General features: G+C 38.1%; 2 protein-coding genes across 3 annotated transcripts in view; one reads left to right on the plus strand and one right to left on the minus strand.

The window, feature by feature from the left end:
- The window catches only part of POLR2B (polymerase (RNA) II (DNA directed) polypeptide B, 140kDa), a 51,868-nt gene that overhangs the window by 26,705 nt on the left and 11,177 nt on the right, over positions 1-13,986 (plus strand). For both annotated transcript variants that reach the window (XM_006891966.1, XM_006891967.1), the window contains 3 exons: positions 6,282-6,436; positions 8,685-8,883; positions 10,214-10,382. In XM_006891966.1, coding sequence (XP_006892028.1) covers positions 6,282-6,436; positions 8,685-8,883; positions 10,214-10,382 — 523 coding nt within the window. The remainder of the gene's footprint in view (positions 1-6,281; positions 6,437-8,684; positions 8,884-10,213; positions 10,383-13,986) is intronic.
- LOC102855791 (protein LLP homolog) lies at positions 5,635-6,042 on the minus strand. The gene has a single exon (XM_006891970.1). The coding sequence runs from the start codon at positions 6,040-6,042 to the stop codon at positions 5,635-5,637; it is 408 nt and encodes a 135-aa protein (XP_006892032.1).

Here is a 13,986-nt window from a genome sequence, read left to right on the forward strand (position 1 = left end):
TTTGTATGTCAGTTTTGTACATAAATTGAAAGATTAATGTACGGTTCATATCTAGCATTAGGTAATCTAATGATTTCTTTTATCTATCTGTCTTACAGTTCTGTGCATAAAGTCCATTAAACACTTGCAGATAACATTAAAATAACTTTAATAATACAGTGATAATAAGGTATAGGAAGGATGGTAAGGTAGAGCCTGTTAGTTGTTTTGATCCATAATCTGTACCTTGAATTGGAGGTTGAGACCTGAGACAGGTTTGGTTGTACATAATGTGGCATATGATTGTTGTATGTGGTATTGATTGCTTTAATGCTTAAGAAAAAGTTCCTGAAATTTTTTACATGAAATTTAGTTTTTAGAACTCAAAATACATTTAAGAGAAAAGGTAATTCCTTTTTTGAATCTTTTATATAGAACAGTATCTTTGAATAATCTTTTCTTGGGAATACTTTAAATAGAGAAAAATCACCTTTGATTATTTTTTGTCTGAATCTAGACATTTTCAGTAGACATTTACACACCTGTAGTAAACTCTCATAAATTATATTATTAATATGCTTTGGGGTTAATTTTTTTTTTTCTGATGGCCTAATGGGTAAGGAGTTATACTCTCAATCTGAAAGTAGGCCTTTGGAATCCACCAGCTAGTCTACCTGAGAAAGATGGGCAGTTTTCTCCTGTGGGATTGACAGTCACTCAAAACCCCCTGGAAGGTCAGCTGTAAGTTGTTCAATGAGTGGCACATAACAATATGAAAACATTAAAATACATTTTAAAACAATTAAAATATAGTATCAGCTATGTAAGGGAGCTCTGATGGTCTGTCTAATGGTAAGGTGTTGCACTGTCAACTCAAAGGTAAGCAGTTTGAAACCTACCAGCTTCTCTGAGGGAGGAAGGTGGACAGTCTCTTCCCTTGTGATGTAATGGTTTTGAAAACCTGCTGGAGAGTCAGCTGTGAGTCAGGTCTGACATGAATGTACAAAACAACATTAGCATTTTTATTTCCCAGAATAGAGCCTTTGCTGTACTCTGATGAGGGCTGCAATTTGGGGCCTTCTTGGGGTAAAAATTGGTTCATAGAGAAATGATTAAACTTACTTAGCTAATAGCTGGTCTTCCATACCTAGTGAAGTTTGGCTACTCCAGGCCTTCCTCAAGTTGGCCCTGCTTTTTAACTCTCATATATTCTTTATACCCTGAGGGCATGCTTGAATGCATTCCCTCAACCTGAAATTCAACCGGAAATGCCTCTTGCTTTCATTTCCCTTCCAAAACAGGAGATGTGGAGAAGGATGTGTGAGTTCCCCCAATAATCTAACTCAGAATAGAAATAGTTTTTGAAAGACATCTGTTAATTGTCATCTCCAGGACACCTGGCCAGGCATGTAGTGTGTTTTAGATCAGGGATTGGCAAACTTCCCTGTCAAGGGTGAAATTCTCAATATTTTGAAAAACACATAATACAATATTTTGAAAACATGTACAGTGTTTACTGCAGCTACTCTACTGCTGTGGTGAAAATAGCCATAGACAATACTTGAACCAATAAAACTTTATTTGCAAAAACAGATGGGGAGTGGGGACAGGTTTATGAAGTATTTGGTTGACCCCTGATTTCCTTCTCTTTGACCATAACATTTCTAACTTGATTATCTCTCAGAAAGTACCCTTTGCAATAACTTAGTTTACCTGTCTGCCTCACTCAGTTGTTTGCTTCTCAGAGGAGATAATGTCTGAATGTGACTTTGTGTATTTTCAGCTCTGTGTATTGTTACTTTGTGCTGTCTAATCAGAACTGGCTCAGAGCTGACCTTCCATCAGTTTTTCAAAGGCCATACATCGCACAGGAGGAGATTGTCCATCCTCCTCCCATAGTGCAACTAGTGGATTTGAACTATGCAACTTTGGGATTGCAATGCAGCTTCTTAACATTAGGCTACCAGAGCTTGCTATAGTGCCCAAAATATAGTAGACGTTCAGTGAATAGATGTTACATTCTTACATTTTGAGAATCTCTAAATGGAAGACTGTGTATTTTAGAAGTCTAATCCTTTTTCTCCTTATTTTTTGTTAACCTGGGTATGCCGATCTTACCCCATCTTTAATTTAGCCTTCTGTTGAATCTTATCAATTTTCCTCTCAGTTCTTCCTAGATATATGAAGGAACACTTGTTTCCTTTGGAACATAAGACGCTCAGCCTTTGAGGAGACACTTCAATTTTTTATTTGTGGTGTTTTTTTAAATTTATTATTAATTTCAATGAAAATTTACGGAGACTTTGGGTTTCCATTCATTCATTGTTGCAATTTTCTCCCCTCCCAACCCTCCCCCCTAGTACACTACCCTCTTGGAAAAGTAAAAGAAAAATTCTTTAATTGTTTTACAAACCCTCCCCCAGGTCCACTCCACTATGCAGCCTTCGCTCCAGACTCCTGTCATGACAAAAGTACCTAATCACATATCCCTTATAAACAGTTTTCTCCCTCATCTGTTCCAATACAGTGTCCATTATTGAACTCATCTTTCTCAGTCTCCCCCCAGCCCCGATGTCAGTCCTGTTTTACAACAGTGGCACCATACAGTATTTGTCCCTTTGTGACAGAGATACTTCATTTTAGCATAATGTCCTCCAGGGTCACCCATATAATATTGCATGATTTCCTTGTTTTTCATGCAGCATAGTATTCCATTGTGTGAATATAGCAGAGCTTCTCTATCCATTCGTTTGTTGATGGGCACTTAGGTTGTTTCCAACTCCTTGCTATTATGAACAAAGCCACGATAAACATGGGTGTGCATATATCTGCTTGTATGTCAGTTATGGTCTCTTTGGGGTATATTCCCAGTAGTGGAATTGCTGGGTCAAATGGTATTTCTATTTACAACTTTTTGAGAAAGTGCCATACTGCCTTCCACAGTGGTCGCACCATTTTATACTTCCACCAACAGTGAATAAGGGTTCCAGTTTCTCCACAACCTCGCCAGCACTTGTTGCTTGCTGTTCTGTTAAATTTTGCTATTTTGACTGGGGTGAGATGGTATCTCATAGTTGTTATAATTTGCGTCTCAGAGCTAGGGATTTTGAACATTTCTTCATGTGCTTGTTAGCCATCTGAATGTTTTCTTTGGTGAAGTGTCTGTTTATATCTTGTGCCCATCTTTATCTTGAAGGAATGATATTTTTTAAAAAAATACTTGTTCTCTAAACTTTCAAGTAAAAGCATTTGAAAGCCCTCTATTTACTGGGACTTTAGAACACTGGCATTGCATTTTGCTTTTTAGATGCTATCTCTTCTGAAACTGCTTCTTGGAAAAGAAGTGGGCCACGAACTTGGGAACATTTTCTCTTTCTTGAATTTTGGCTCTTTAGTTTTAGAGAATGTAGTGTTTCTTTTTTTTTTTTATTTTTGTGTGAGTATACCGTCAAATCAGATCTGACTGGTACAGGAGGAGACTGCCCCTCCTTCCCCGGCAGAACATCTGGTGGATTCGAACCGTGTGGCTCTGGAATTGTAGTTGCAGCTCCTTGCCACTAGGCCACCAGAGCTCCCCTAGAATGTAGTGTTTCTTTTTAAAAATGTCTGGCTTTCCCTTTCTACGAAGATGGCGCCGAAAGCGAAGAAGGATGCTCCTGCCCCTCCCAAAACTGAAGCCAAAGCAAAGGCATTGAAGGCCAAGAAGGCAGTCCTTAAGGGCATCCACAGCCAAAAAAAAAAGAAGATCCGCACGTCACCCACCTTCTGGCGGCCTAACTGCTGAGACTCCGAAGGCAGCCCAGATACCCCCAGAAGAGCGCCCCCCTAGGAGAAACAAGCTTGACCACTGTGCCATCATCAAATTTCCCCTGACCACTGAGTCAGCTGTGAAGAAGATTGAAGATAACAACACACTTGTGTTTATTGTGGATGTCAAGGCCAACAAGCACCAGATTAAACAAGCTGTTTAAACAACCAGATTAAAGAAGCTCTATGACATTGATGTAGCTAAGGGCAATACTTTGATTAGGCCTGATGGAGAGAAGAAGGCCTATGTTCAACTTTGTCCTGATTATGATGCTTTGCATGTTGCCAACAAGATTGGGATCATCTAAACGGAGTCCAGTGGGCTAATTCTAAATACAAATTTTTCTCACAGGAAAAAAAAAAGTCTGGCTTTTGTGATTTTTCCAATATTTTTAAGCCAGTAACCTCTTTCTATAAGCAGTCCTAATCCTTTCTTGAGTGAAGGACCCAGATTTGAAACCAAGGCATGGTTTACTTTTTAAAGTACTCTTTTCGGAAAATATTAAACTACTATTCAGGTTCCAGTTCATTAACAGATCATTTCCTAATTGACTTAAAATGAAATAGATTAAAATATCTACAGTAAAAAAGAAATGTTGACATGTTTGAAAATGTAATGCTGTAGAATAATTTATGTTGTTATTGTTAGATGCCATTGAATTGAGAAGGACTTAAAAACCTTGTGAAAAAGGGACCTGAACCCTGACCTATCCTGTGCCATCCTCACCATCCCTGACACACTTGAGCCCATTGCCCTAGTCACTATGAATCCATCTTGTTGAGGATCTTCTCTTTGGCAGATCCTTTACCTTTCCAGTCATGATATCTCTTACCAAGGAATAGCGTTCTCCTAGCAACATCATCAAAGTATGAAAGACAAAGCAACGTCACCCTTACTTCTAAGGAGCACTCTGGCTGTGCTTTTTCCAAGGCCTCTTTGTTCTTTTGGCAGTCCATAGGATATTCAGTACTCTTCTCCAGCTCTACAACTCAGAGGCATCAATTAGTCTCTGTCATCCTTATTCATTATTCAGCTCTTACATGCATAGCAAGTGCTTGAAAAACCATGGCCTGAATCAGGTGCACCTTAGTCTTCAAACTGATATCATTGCTCTTTAGTATTTTGGAGTTGTCCCTGAATGGAAGACTGATTGACTACAATAAAGTTTCACCTAAAACACACTAAAACACTATTTTTAAAAGAAAATAATTTATTGGATCAAGATAATGAATTACAAATTTTTGTTTCTCTTTTGACTCATTTATGTATGTTCTGTTGAGTCAGAACCAACTCCAGCAGTTTTCAGAGGCAGCGATTCTTTCTACTACTAAAATATTCCTTTTGTCATTTCACATTACTTGTATGACATTACTACCAGATGCTGTTGCTTAGTGCTATAATTAGAAAGTTTAGAATTTTCTGCTTAGAACATTTTTTTGTTTTGCATAAAATAGCTTTTATTCTGAATTATAACAAAATCCAAATTCCAAATAAGCACTACTTAGAGGATCCAAAGATATTATTTTTAAATTGTTTACATAAATCTGAGTTAATTTTTTCATAACATCACTTGCTTTACATTTACAAATTACATACATCACACTGTAACAACTATCAATTACAGTTAGATTAATAGTTGATATAAATTTGATGTGTAGTAACACCTGGATAGTAGAGAGAAATCCAATTAAAGTATCTCTACAGCTTTATTCACCAAAGAAAATATTTTATTCCAGTTCCCAAACCAAACTTGAGCTATGCTGGGTTTGAAATCAAAGATAAAGGCCAGTTAGGATTCAGAAATAAGTAGTTCTCATCCAGTGGCACCTGAAATTCCTGTACACACTTTAACCAAGTGCCTGCTGCATGTGGTACCAGGCTAAACCTTTTGCTGCCTTGGATTTGTTTTTTCCTTTCCCTTTTTCTCTCTTTGCTTTCAGCCTTTTTCTCTGCCTCTGGTTCATCCATATTGGGTACTGTCCATGCTGGTCTAGAAGGCTCTTTTTGTTTCTCTTAATGTCAGCTTCCATTTTCATGTCATCTTTCTCACCTTTTTCATCATTCGTATCATACTGCATTTTCTCTTGGTAATGTCTGGGTACCACAACAGTTGCAATCTCTTGAACGTCATTCATTACAACATCACCATCTACTTTGAGAATACTTTTAAGCCGGCTGAGCTCCTTTGGAGCATTCTTTTTCCTCTTTTCAGCACGCATTTTCCTTTTCCACTTACTTTGTAAGCTTTTAGCCATGTTTTAACCAAGAAAGCCAGCAGAAACACATGCAGCAGAGGAATCAAGTTGAACGGAAGTCTGCTTAGAACATTTTAAATTATACCTTGAGTGTCTAATATAATGAACAGTGACCCTAAGATTCACCTATCTTATTTGATTATTGGTTATCATGGAAGTTTATTTGTAATTTTATTATATTTCTAACTAGGCCCTAATGGTGTAGAGAAAGTAAGATTGTTTTATCTTTTTACATACAGGTTTCTATGATCAGAGATATTCGAGAAAGGGAGATTCGTATCTATACAGATGCAGGCCGTATTTGCAGACCACTTCTGATCGTGGAAAAACAAAAGCTACTTTTGAAGAAGAGGCATATTGACCAGTTGAAAGAGAGAGAATATAATAACTACAGGTAAGAACATGCAGTAAAAATACTGTGTACATTTTAAAGAATTGAGATAAGATTCACATATCATGCTACTGTAAAGAACATAGTTCAGTTTTTTAATATGCTAATATGATTGTGCTACTATCTCTCCTGTCTAACTCTAGAACATTTTCATCACCTTAAAAAGAAAGAATATATTTGTTTAGTGTTTTTGTCCTTCTAATGTGTGTTTATTTTCTGTTTACTGATTTTTGCTCTCTCTCTCCTCCCCTTCTAAATCCCTACTAACTTCCAAGAATTTGCCCTTATTTGTGTAAACCTTTCCTTATCTTATTCTAATCAGTCACTCATTCCATTGGTGTAATCACTCCATTGGTGTAAAGTCCGGTAGAACTCATAGGTGGCTTTCCCGTGGGTTTTCAGAGACTGTAAATTTCATTAGAGAAGATTGGTCATCTTCCTCCATTGGAGCTGCTGGCAAACTCAAACCAAATGCCTTTCAGTTGGCAGTGCAACTCCCTACCACTGGCTACCAAAACTCCCTTTCTATAATAGTGGTCATAATATTTGTCCTTTTGTGACTGACTTATTTCACTTAGCATAATGTTCTCTATATTCATCCATGTTACATGGTGCTTGCAAATTCTTCAGTGTTCTTTGTGTTATAGTATTACATTGTGTGAATGTACCATAGTTTGCTTACCCATTTTTAAAAAGAGTGTGGATAACATGGGGGTAGGAGGCAATATATGACCTCCACTAACTAACTCTCCTAGGGAGAAGAGTCCCCATCAAACAGCATCCACACACAATTGAACAAAAGCCCTCAGCTCTGGTTCTTCGGCTTGGCAGTTTCAGTTCAGCTCTGTCTCATGGGAACCTCTAGTTTTCTACTGCCACAAGTCTGGTTGTGCAAGAATCTCTGGTCTGAATGGAGGTGTACATGCTGCATTTAATTTTTTTCCTTGCTGTAGCAAGATTCCCATTTTCTGTCTCTAAACCAACTCATTTTTACATAGTGGAATGGCAAGAAGATTTATCAATCTCCTCATTAGTAGTCTACATACTTTGTATATTCCCACCCCAAAGATACACTTCATATCATAGATACCAGTAGCATAGTCCCACCCATTCATGTGCCAAAAATCAAAGCTAATGAGTAGGAAGGTCATTTTGAACAGTCATTCTATTCTTCCACTCTGTTCATCCATTGATGGACACTTGAATTGTTTCCATTTCTTTGCTGTTGCAAATACTGTCTCATTGAATATGGGTGTGCATATATCTATTTGTGTGTTAAGAAATTGCCAAACTCTTTTTCCACAGGTTCCTGTCTTCTTTGTCCTATTGCCAGCATTTATTTTCTGTCTTATAGAACTTTGATTCACATCTCTCGAAAGGCTTAGGATCTTGAACATTTCTTCATATGTTTATTTGCTACCTGAATGCCTTCTTTCATGAAGTATCTTCATGTCTTCTTATTTTTAATTGGGGTTTTTTGAGTCTACAATCAGTGCCAAATATTTTTTTCTACAGTCTGTGGAGTCTCTTTTTACTCCGGTTGCTATTTATTTTCCTTAATTTTTGATCCAGGAAACAATATGTGGCGTTAAGAATGAATGCATTTGTGATCTCTTAAAACCTAATAAATTTTCTTAAAAAGGAAATTGTTTTAAAGGTTCCTTTTTTGCTAATGTTGTGAATGTGTTTGTGAATGTGTGATACAGTCTTCCATTTATGCTAATATATGGAATGTATATATTCTTATTGTGAACAAACAAACCCAACAAAACACACTCTAGTGTATATAATGAAAATTTGTAAAAGACATCAATTCATTCCTGGTCTTTTCAAAAATAAATGCTGTTAACAATCTGGCATATATTCTTTCAAATTTTAGTCTGTATATTTTTATGTTTGCATTTCACACAGGAGATACAATTTTAAAATAAATGGAAACAAATAATAGTCATGAGATTGTATTTTATATGTGTTGTAGGGGCAACTTGTGGGTTTTTTTTTTCTTTTGCATTTTTAAAAATTTATTATTTCAATGAAAATTTACAGAGACTTTGGATTTCTGTTCATTCATTGTTGTACTTTTCTCCCCTCAACCCTCCCCCCCAGCAACTTGTTTTTTTACCATTGCCAACAGTGATAGATTTAGTTTGTAACTTGGTATCAGTGCATAAATATAAGATGTCATTATTAATTAGAAGGCTGAGGGAGTTAATCAGAAAATGAGGACATTGAATGAATTAGTATTTTGCAGTTGGCAGGATCTTGTGGCCAGTGGAGTAGTAGAATACATTGATACCCTTGAAGAAGAAACCGTGATGCTTGCGATGACTCCAGATGATTTACAGGAGAAAGAAGTTGCTTATTGTTCCACATACACACATTGTGAGATTCATCCTTCAATGATCCTCGGTGTCTGTGCATCTATTATTCCCTTCCCTGATCATAACCAGGTTGGTAGCTCTATCTCCTGATTTGTGAGAAATTGGTGGGAGAGTAGAAATCCGAGATTAATCAGTAATTTCCTCCTAAGAGAAAAGCCATTTAATGAAAGGGTGTGTTATCCTAGAGAGCAAAGCATTTGGTTTGCATAGTGTTTCATAACAGCCATAGTTATTTTGGGAAGAAACAAAAAAACCTTACATATGATTTCTGATTAATGTAATTAATACTCTGTAGAGGATTTTCCTTGAGGTAATTAAATGTTTTTGGGTTTTTTTTTTTCAACGGCAATTAATTTTTATTTTTTATTTGTTTTTTTTATTATTATTAAATATTATTAGTTTTAATGAACATTTACAGAGATTTTGGGTTTTCATTCCTTCATTGCTGCACCATTCTCTCTACCCTCCTCCCCAGTTTGTTCTTCTTCCCCCGCCATCCGAATGTCTGTTTTAATTGTCCAATTGCCACAGTGCTTGTCAAAGTCAGTTCTGATTAATCTCCTTTGTCAGTGTGTCCTTTGCCATTCCCTATCACTCCTCCCTGAGAGAGACTTCACCCCGATTCATAAGGAAAAGGGGATGGCGCATTCTCTTAGCTACTTCCTGCTGAAAAGGGACGCCGTGGGTTTCAGGGCGAAGATCTTCTCTCACTACTCTAAAGGGCCCCTTTGGCAGTAGGAAACACATAGACTATTATGGAGATTGATTTTGCAATTTAGATGCACTGTTATTAATTGTGCTTAGCCGTACATGTTCATATCCTTGAAGATGTATCATGGGGGTGTTGCAACCTAGAAGACACAAATTTAACTAACAAGTTATAAGTACATGAGTCAAAAATTATGGAAAAGTAAAAGAAAAGATTCTTTCATTGTTTTACAAACCCTCCCTCAGGTCCCCTCCACCATGGAGCCATCGTTCTAGACTCCTGTGATGACAGAAATACCTAGTCACATATCACTTTTAAACAGTTTTCTCCCTCCTCTGTTTCAGTGCAATATACATTATTGAACCCATCTTACTCAGTCTCTCCCCAACCTCGAGGTTAGTGCCATTCTACAACAGTGGCATCATGTAATATTTGTCCTTTTGTGACTGGGATATTTCACTCAGCATAATGTTCTCCAGAGTCAACCATTTTGAATAATATTGCATGAGTTCCTTGTTTTTCAATGCAGCATAGTATTCCATTGTGCGAATATACCACAGCTTCTCTAGCCATTCGTTTGTTGATGGGCACCTAGGTTGTTTCCAACTCCTTGCTATTGTGAACAAAGCTGCAATAAACATGGGTGTGGAGGTAATTAAATGTTAATTGATTCTTTTTTGCTGCCTTTAGTCTCCTAGAAACACATACCAGTCTGCTATGGGTAAACAGGCTATGGGCGTTTATATCACCAATTTCCATGTTCGTATGGATACATTGGCCCATGTTCTCTATTATCCTCAAAAACCACTTGTGACAACACGGTCTATGGAATATCTACGATTCAGAGAGCTGCCAGCAGGTATGTTGGTGTCTGTGCAGTAGTTTTTAAGATCTTTCTATGCTTAAATGGCGTAATCCATAGGAAATGGTGCTGCTAATCCAAAGGCAACACCTCTGAGTCCACCAGCAGCTCTGCAGGAGAAAGATGGACAACCTACAGCCTCTGGACAAACTACTGGAGGGTCAACTATGAGTCGATTCTGACTCCGTAGCATTGAATTTGTGTTTGTGTTTTTTCCAGCTTAAAAGATGCACAGGATACAGCCCTGTTTTTAGTATTGTATTAAAATGGAACACAAAAGACAGCATGGGTATATGAAAAGTATTATTATTGAAGTTTAAAGTTCTTTGCTGCTTCTGTTGTTATGTCCCATCTAGTTGGAGGTAACTTGTAGTTGATTCTCCAGTGAGTGTTCAGAGACTGTACATTTCATGGGAGGAGACTGCCTAGCTTTCTCTTGCAGAGTGGCTGGTGTATACAAACTGTCTGGCTTTGGACTGGCAGTATGACTCCTTACCTATTTTGTCACCAAAACATCTTTTTAGAAGCATAAAAGAAAAGATTGATTCCTGTGGCAAATCCAGAGACATTTTCTTTCAGAAGGTAACATTTTTAACCTGGAGTGAAGTTAGGGAAAGGGCATTTGCATTTAAGAGATGGTTTGAATAAGGCCTAGAGGCATGATGTCGTGAGATCTATTTTGGGAATTGCCAGCAGTCATGTCAGTTTAGTATAACAACAACTTGAGTATATAGGAGTGAAGATCGTGTCATAATGTGGAGAGAGTCTGAAGACTGGATTTATTTGAGAACTCATCCAACCTTGTTTAGGGAAGTGATATAGTTATAATTTATTTTAGGACTAGCATAAGGGGTACATTGTGGTTAGGTGCCATCAGATTGGTTCCAGCTCATAAGCCAGTGTGTGACAGAATGGAACACTGCCTGGTCCTGTGCCATCCTGAGAATTGTTGCCTATGTTTGATTCCTTTTCATCCCCCCATTGTTGCACATTTTCTCTTCCTCCCCTTCCCCCAGCCCACATCGCAGTGCACCCTTTGTTCCAGATTATTGTCATACATACAATTCCTTTCAGACAGTTCTGTTGCGGTGTTCATTATCTATCCACTCTTTTCCCATTCTCTTCTCACATCCCACACCTATCTATTTTATAACAATGGTGTTACACAGTGTCCTTTTGTGACTGAAATATTTCATCCAACATAATGTCCTCCAGGTTTCCCCATGCTCTGTAATTCTCTACGAGGTCATTGTTTTTCATTGCTTCATAATAGTCCATTGTGGGAATGTACCACAGTTTTTCTATCCATTTGTTTTTTGTTGGGCATTTGGGTTGCTTCGATCTGTTGTGAATGGAGCCGTAAACATGGGTGTGCATACATCTGTATGAGTCATGGCTCTGGTTTCTTTAGGGCTTTCCCAATATTCCTACTAGTGGAATTGCTGGGTCATATGATATATGAGTGTTTCCAACTTTTTGAGAAAGTACTAGTCTACCTTCCGTAGTGGTTACACCATTTTACATTCTTAACAGCAGTGAATAAGAGTTCCAGTTATTCCACAGCCTCATCAACATTTGTTCTTTGTTGTCCTTTTGATCTTAGCTCTTGTTGCTGGAGTGAGATGATTACATTATTTTTATTTTCATCTCTTCAATAGCTAGGAATTTTGAACATTTTGTCATGTGTTTGTTTACCATCTGAATGTCTTTTTGGTGATGTGTCTGTCTATATCCTATGGCCATTTTCTTGTTGAAGTGCTGAGCTGATCTCATTGTAGCTACTGGGTCAGTCTCTTGTTGAGGATCTTCCTCTTTTTCTCTGTTTAAATTCTTAGTTACTCTCCTACTGCTATAATAGAAATACCCCAAGTAGATGGCTTTAGCCAGTAGAATTTTTTCTCTTCAGGTGTCTAGGAGTCTGTATTTAGGATATCCGCTCTAAAGGATAGCCTTTCTGTCACTTCTAGGGGAAGGTCTTCGTCTTCTTTCAACACCTGTGGCCTCGGCTTTCCTTGATGTTCTCCATATATCTTTCCGTAGGTTTAGGGACCGGAGGTCCAAAGCTTGTGCTGTGTTCTCAGTGATAGTCAAGTCTCTCCTTCTCTGGTCATTTCTCTCTCACCTTTTATTTCTTACAGGATAAGGCCTTACACATTAGGGAAACACCCTTTCAGATCGGGGTTGTAGCCCCAGTAGTGCTGTTGTCTTAAGTTGGGAACACCCCATGATTTAATCAAGAAAAGTGTATGTCAGGGCTGTCTCCTTTTTTTCATACTTACGCTGTGTGTGTGCTGAGCATTTCATTAGAAAAACTGGACTTTATGAGGAAGAATGTGGTATCAGGTTAGGAAGAAGATTTACCAACCATATATGCATTATACATATACTACAACCATGCTTGCTGAAAGTGAAGAGTACTTAAAACACTTAGATGTGGAAGGTCAAAGACTATAGCACTTCCATATGAATTACCTCTCAACATCAAGAAAACAAAAGTCTCCGCCACTGGGCCACGATTCAGCATCATGATAGATGAGAAAAGATTAAAGTTGTCAATGAATTTCATCATACTTGGATATGTAATCATCGTCATTGGTACCAGTAGTCAAGAAATCAAAAGATGTATTGTACTAGTAAAAATATGTCTAGGACCTTTTCAAAGTGCTAAAGAACAACAATGTCACTTTAAAGACTAAGGTGCACCTGATTCAAGCCATGGTTAAGAATCATTGATGCTTTTGAGTTGTGTTGGAGAAGAGTACTGGTTATCCCATTGGCTGCTAAAGGAACAAACAAATAAGCTTTGGAGAAATTGCAACCAGGTGCTCCTTGGTGGCAAGAATGATTAGGAGGGACCTATCCTTGGAAAAATTCTTACCACTGGACCAGTAGGCAGTGTCATGGTGGATGGAAAGGAGATTGAAACTGTCAACAGCTTCATCTTGCTTGGATCCATAATTAACACCCTTGGCACCAGCAGTCAGGAAATAAGGAGACACATTGCACTTGCAAAGTCTGCAGTTACGGACCTCTCCAAATTATTGGAGTAATGATGTCACTTTGAGGACTAAAGTACATCTGATCTAGGCCGTGGTCTTTCTTACACTTGCTTTGCACCACAGTTGATTAGCAAATAAGGATGACAGAATAAGAATTAATGCCTTTGAGCTGTGGTGTTGGAGAGGAGCACTGACCATCTCATGGACAGCCAAAAGAAGAAACACACGTGTCTTAGGATGCAGATGGGTGTTCTTTGGAGGCAAGAATGATGAGGCTTTGCCTCGCATATTTTGGACATGTTATGAGGGGCTTTTCTTGGAGCACATGATGCTTGGAGAGAAAGACCCTTGACCAGGTGAATTGACCTGGTGAATGCTGAGATGAGCTCTAGTGTGTCAGGAGTTGTGAAAATGGCACAGGATAGGACAGGATTCAGATCTGTTGTTCATAGGGTCCCTATAAGTCATAGGATGGCACCTAACAACAACAGCAGCAGGTACTTACATAAGGGTGATGCATCCCACCCTAATCTACCCTACAACCATAACAGTCTTAATTCCTTCAACGTAATCTAATCTTAACCTCCTTAACCACAGGCAGA

The sequence above is a fragment of the Elephantulus edwardii genome, unplaced genomic scaffold, assembly GCF_000299155.1.
Source record: "Elephantulus edwardii isolate Elephantulus edwardi_28Jun2011 unplaced genomic scaffold, EleEdw1.0 scaffold00107, whole genome shotgun sequence".
Taxonomy (NCBI): Eukaryota; Metazoa; Chordata; class Mammalia; order Macroscelidea; family Macroscelididae; genus Elephantulus; species Elephantulus edwardii.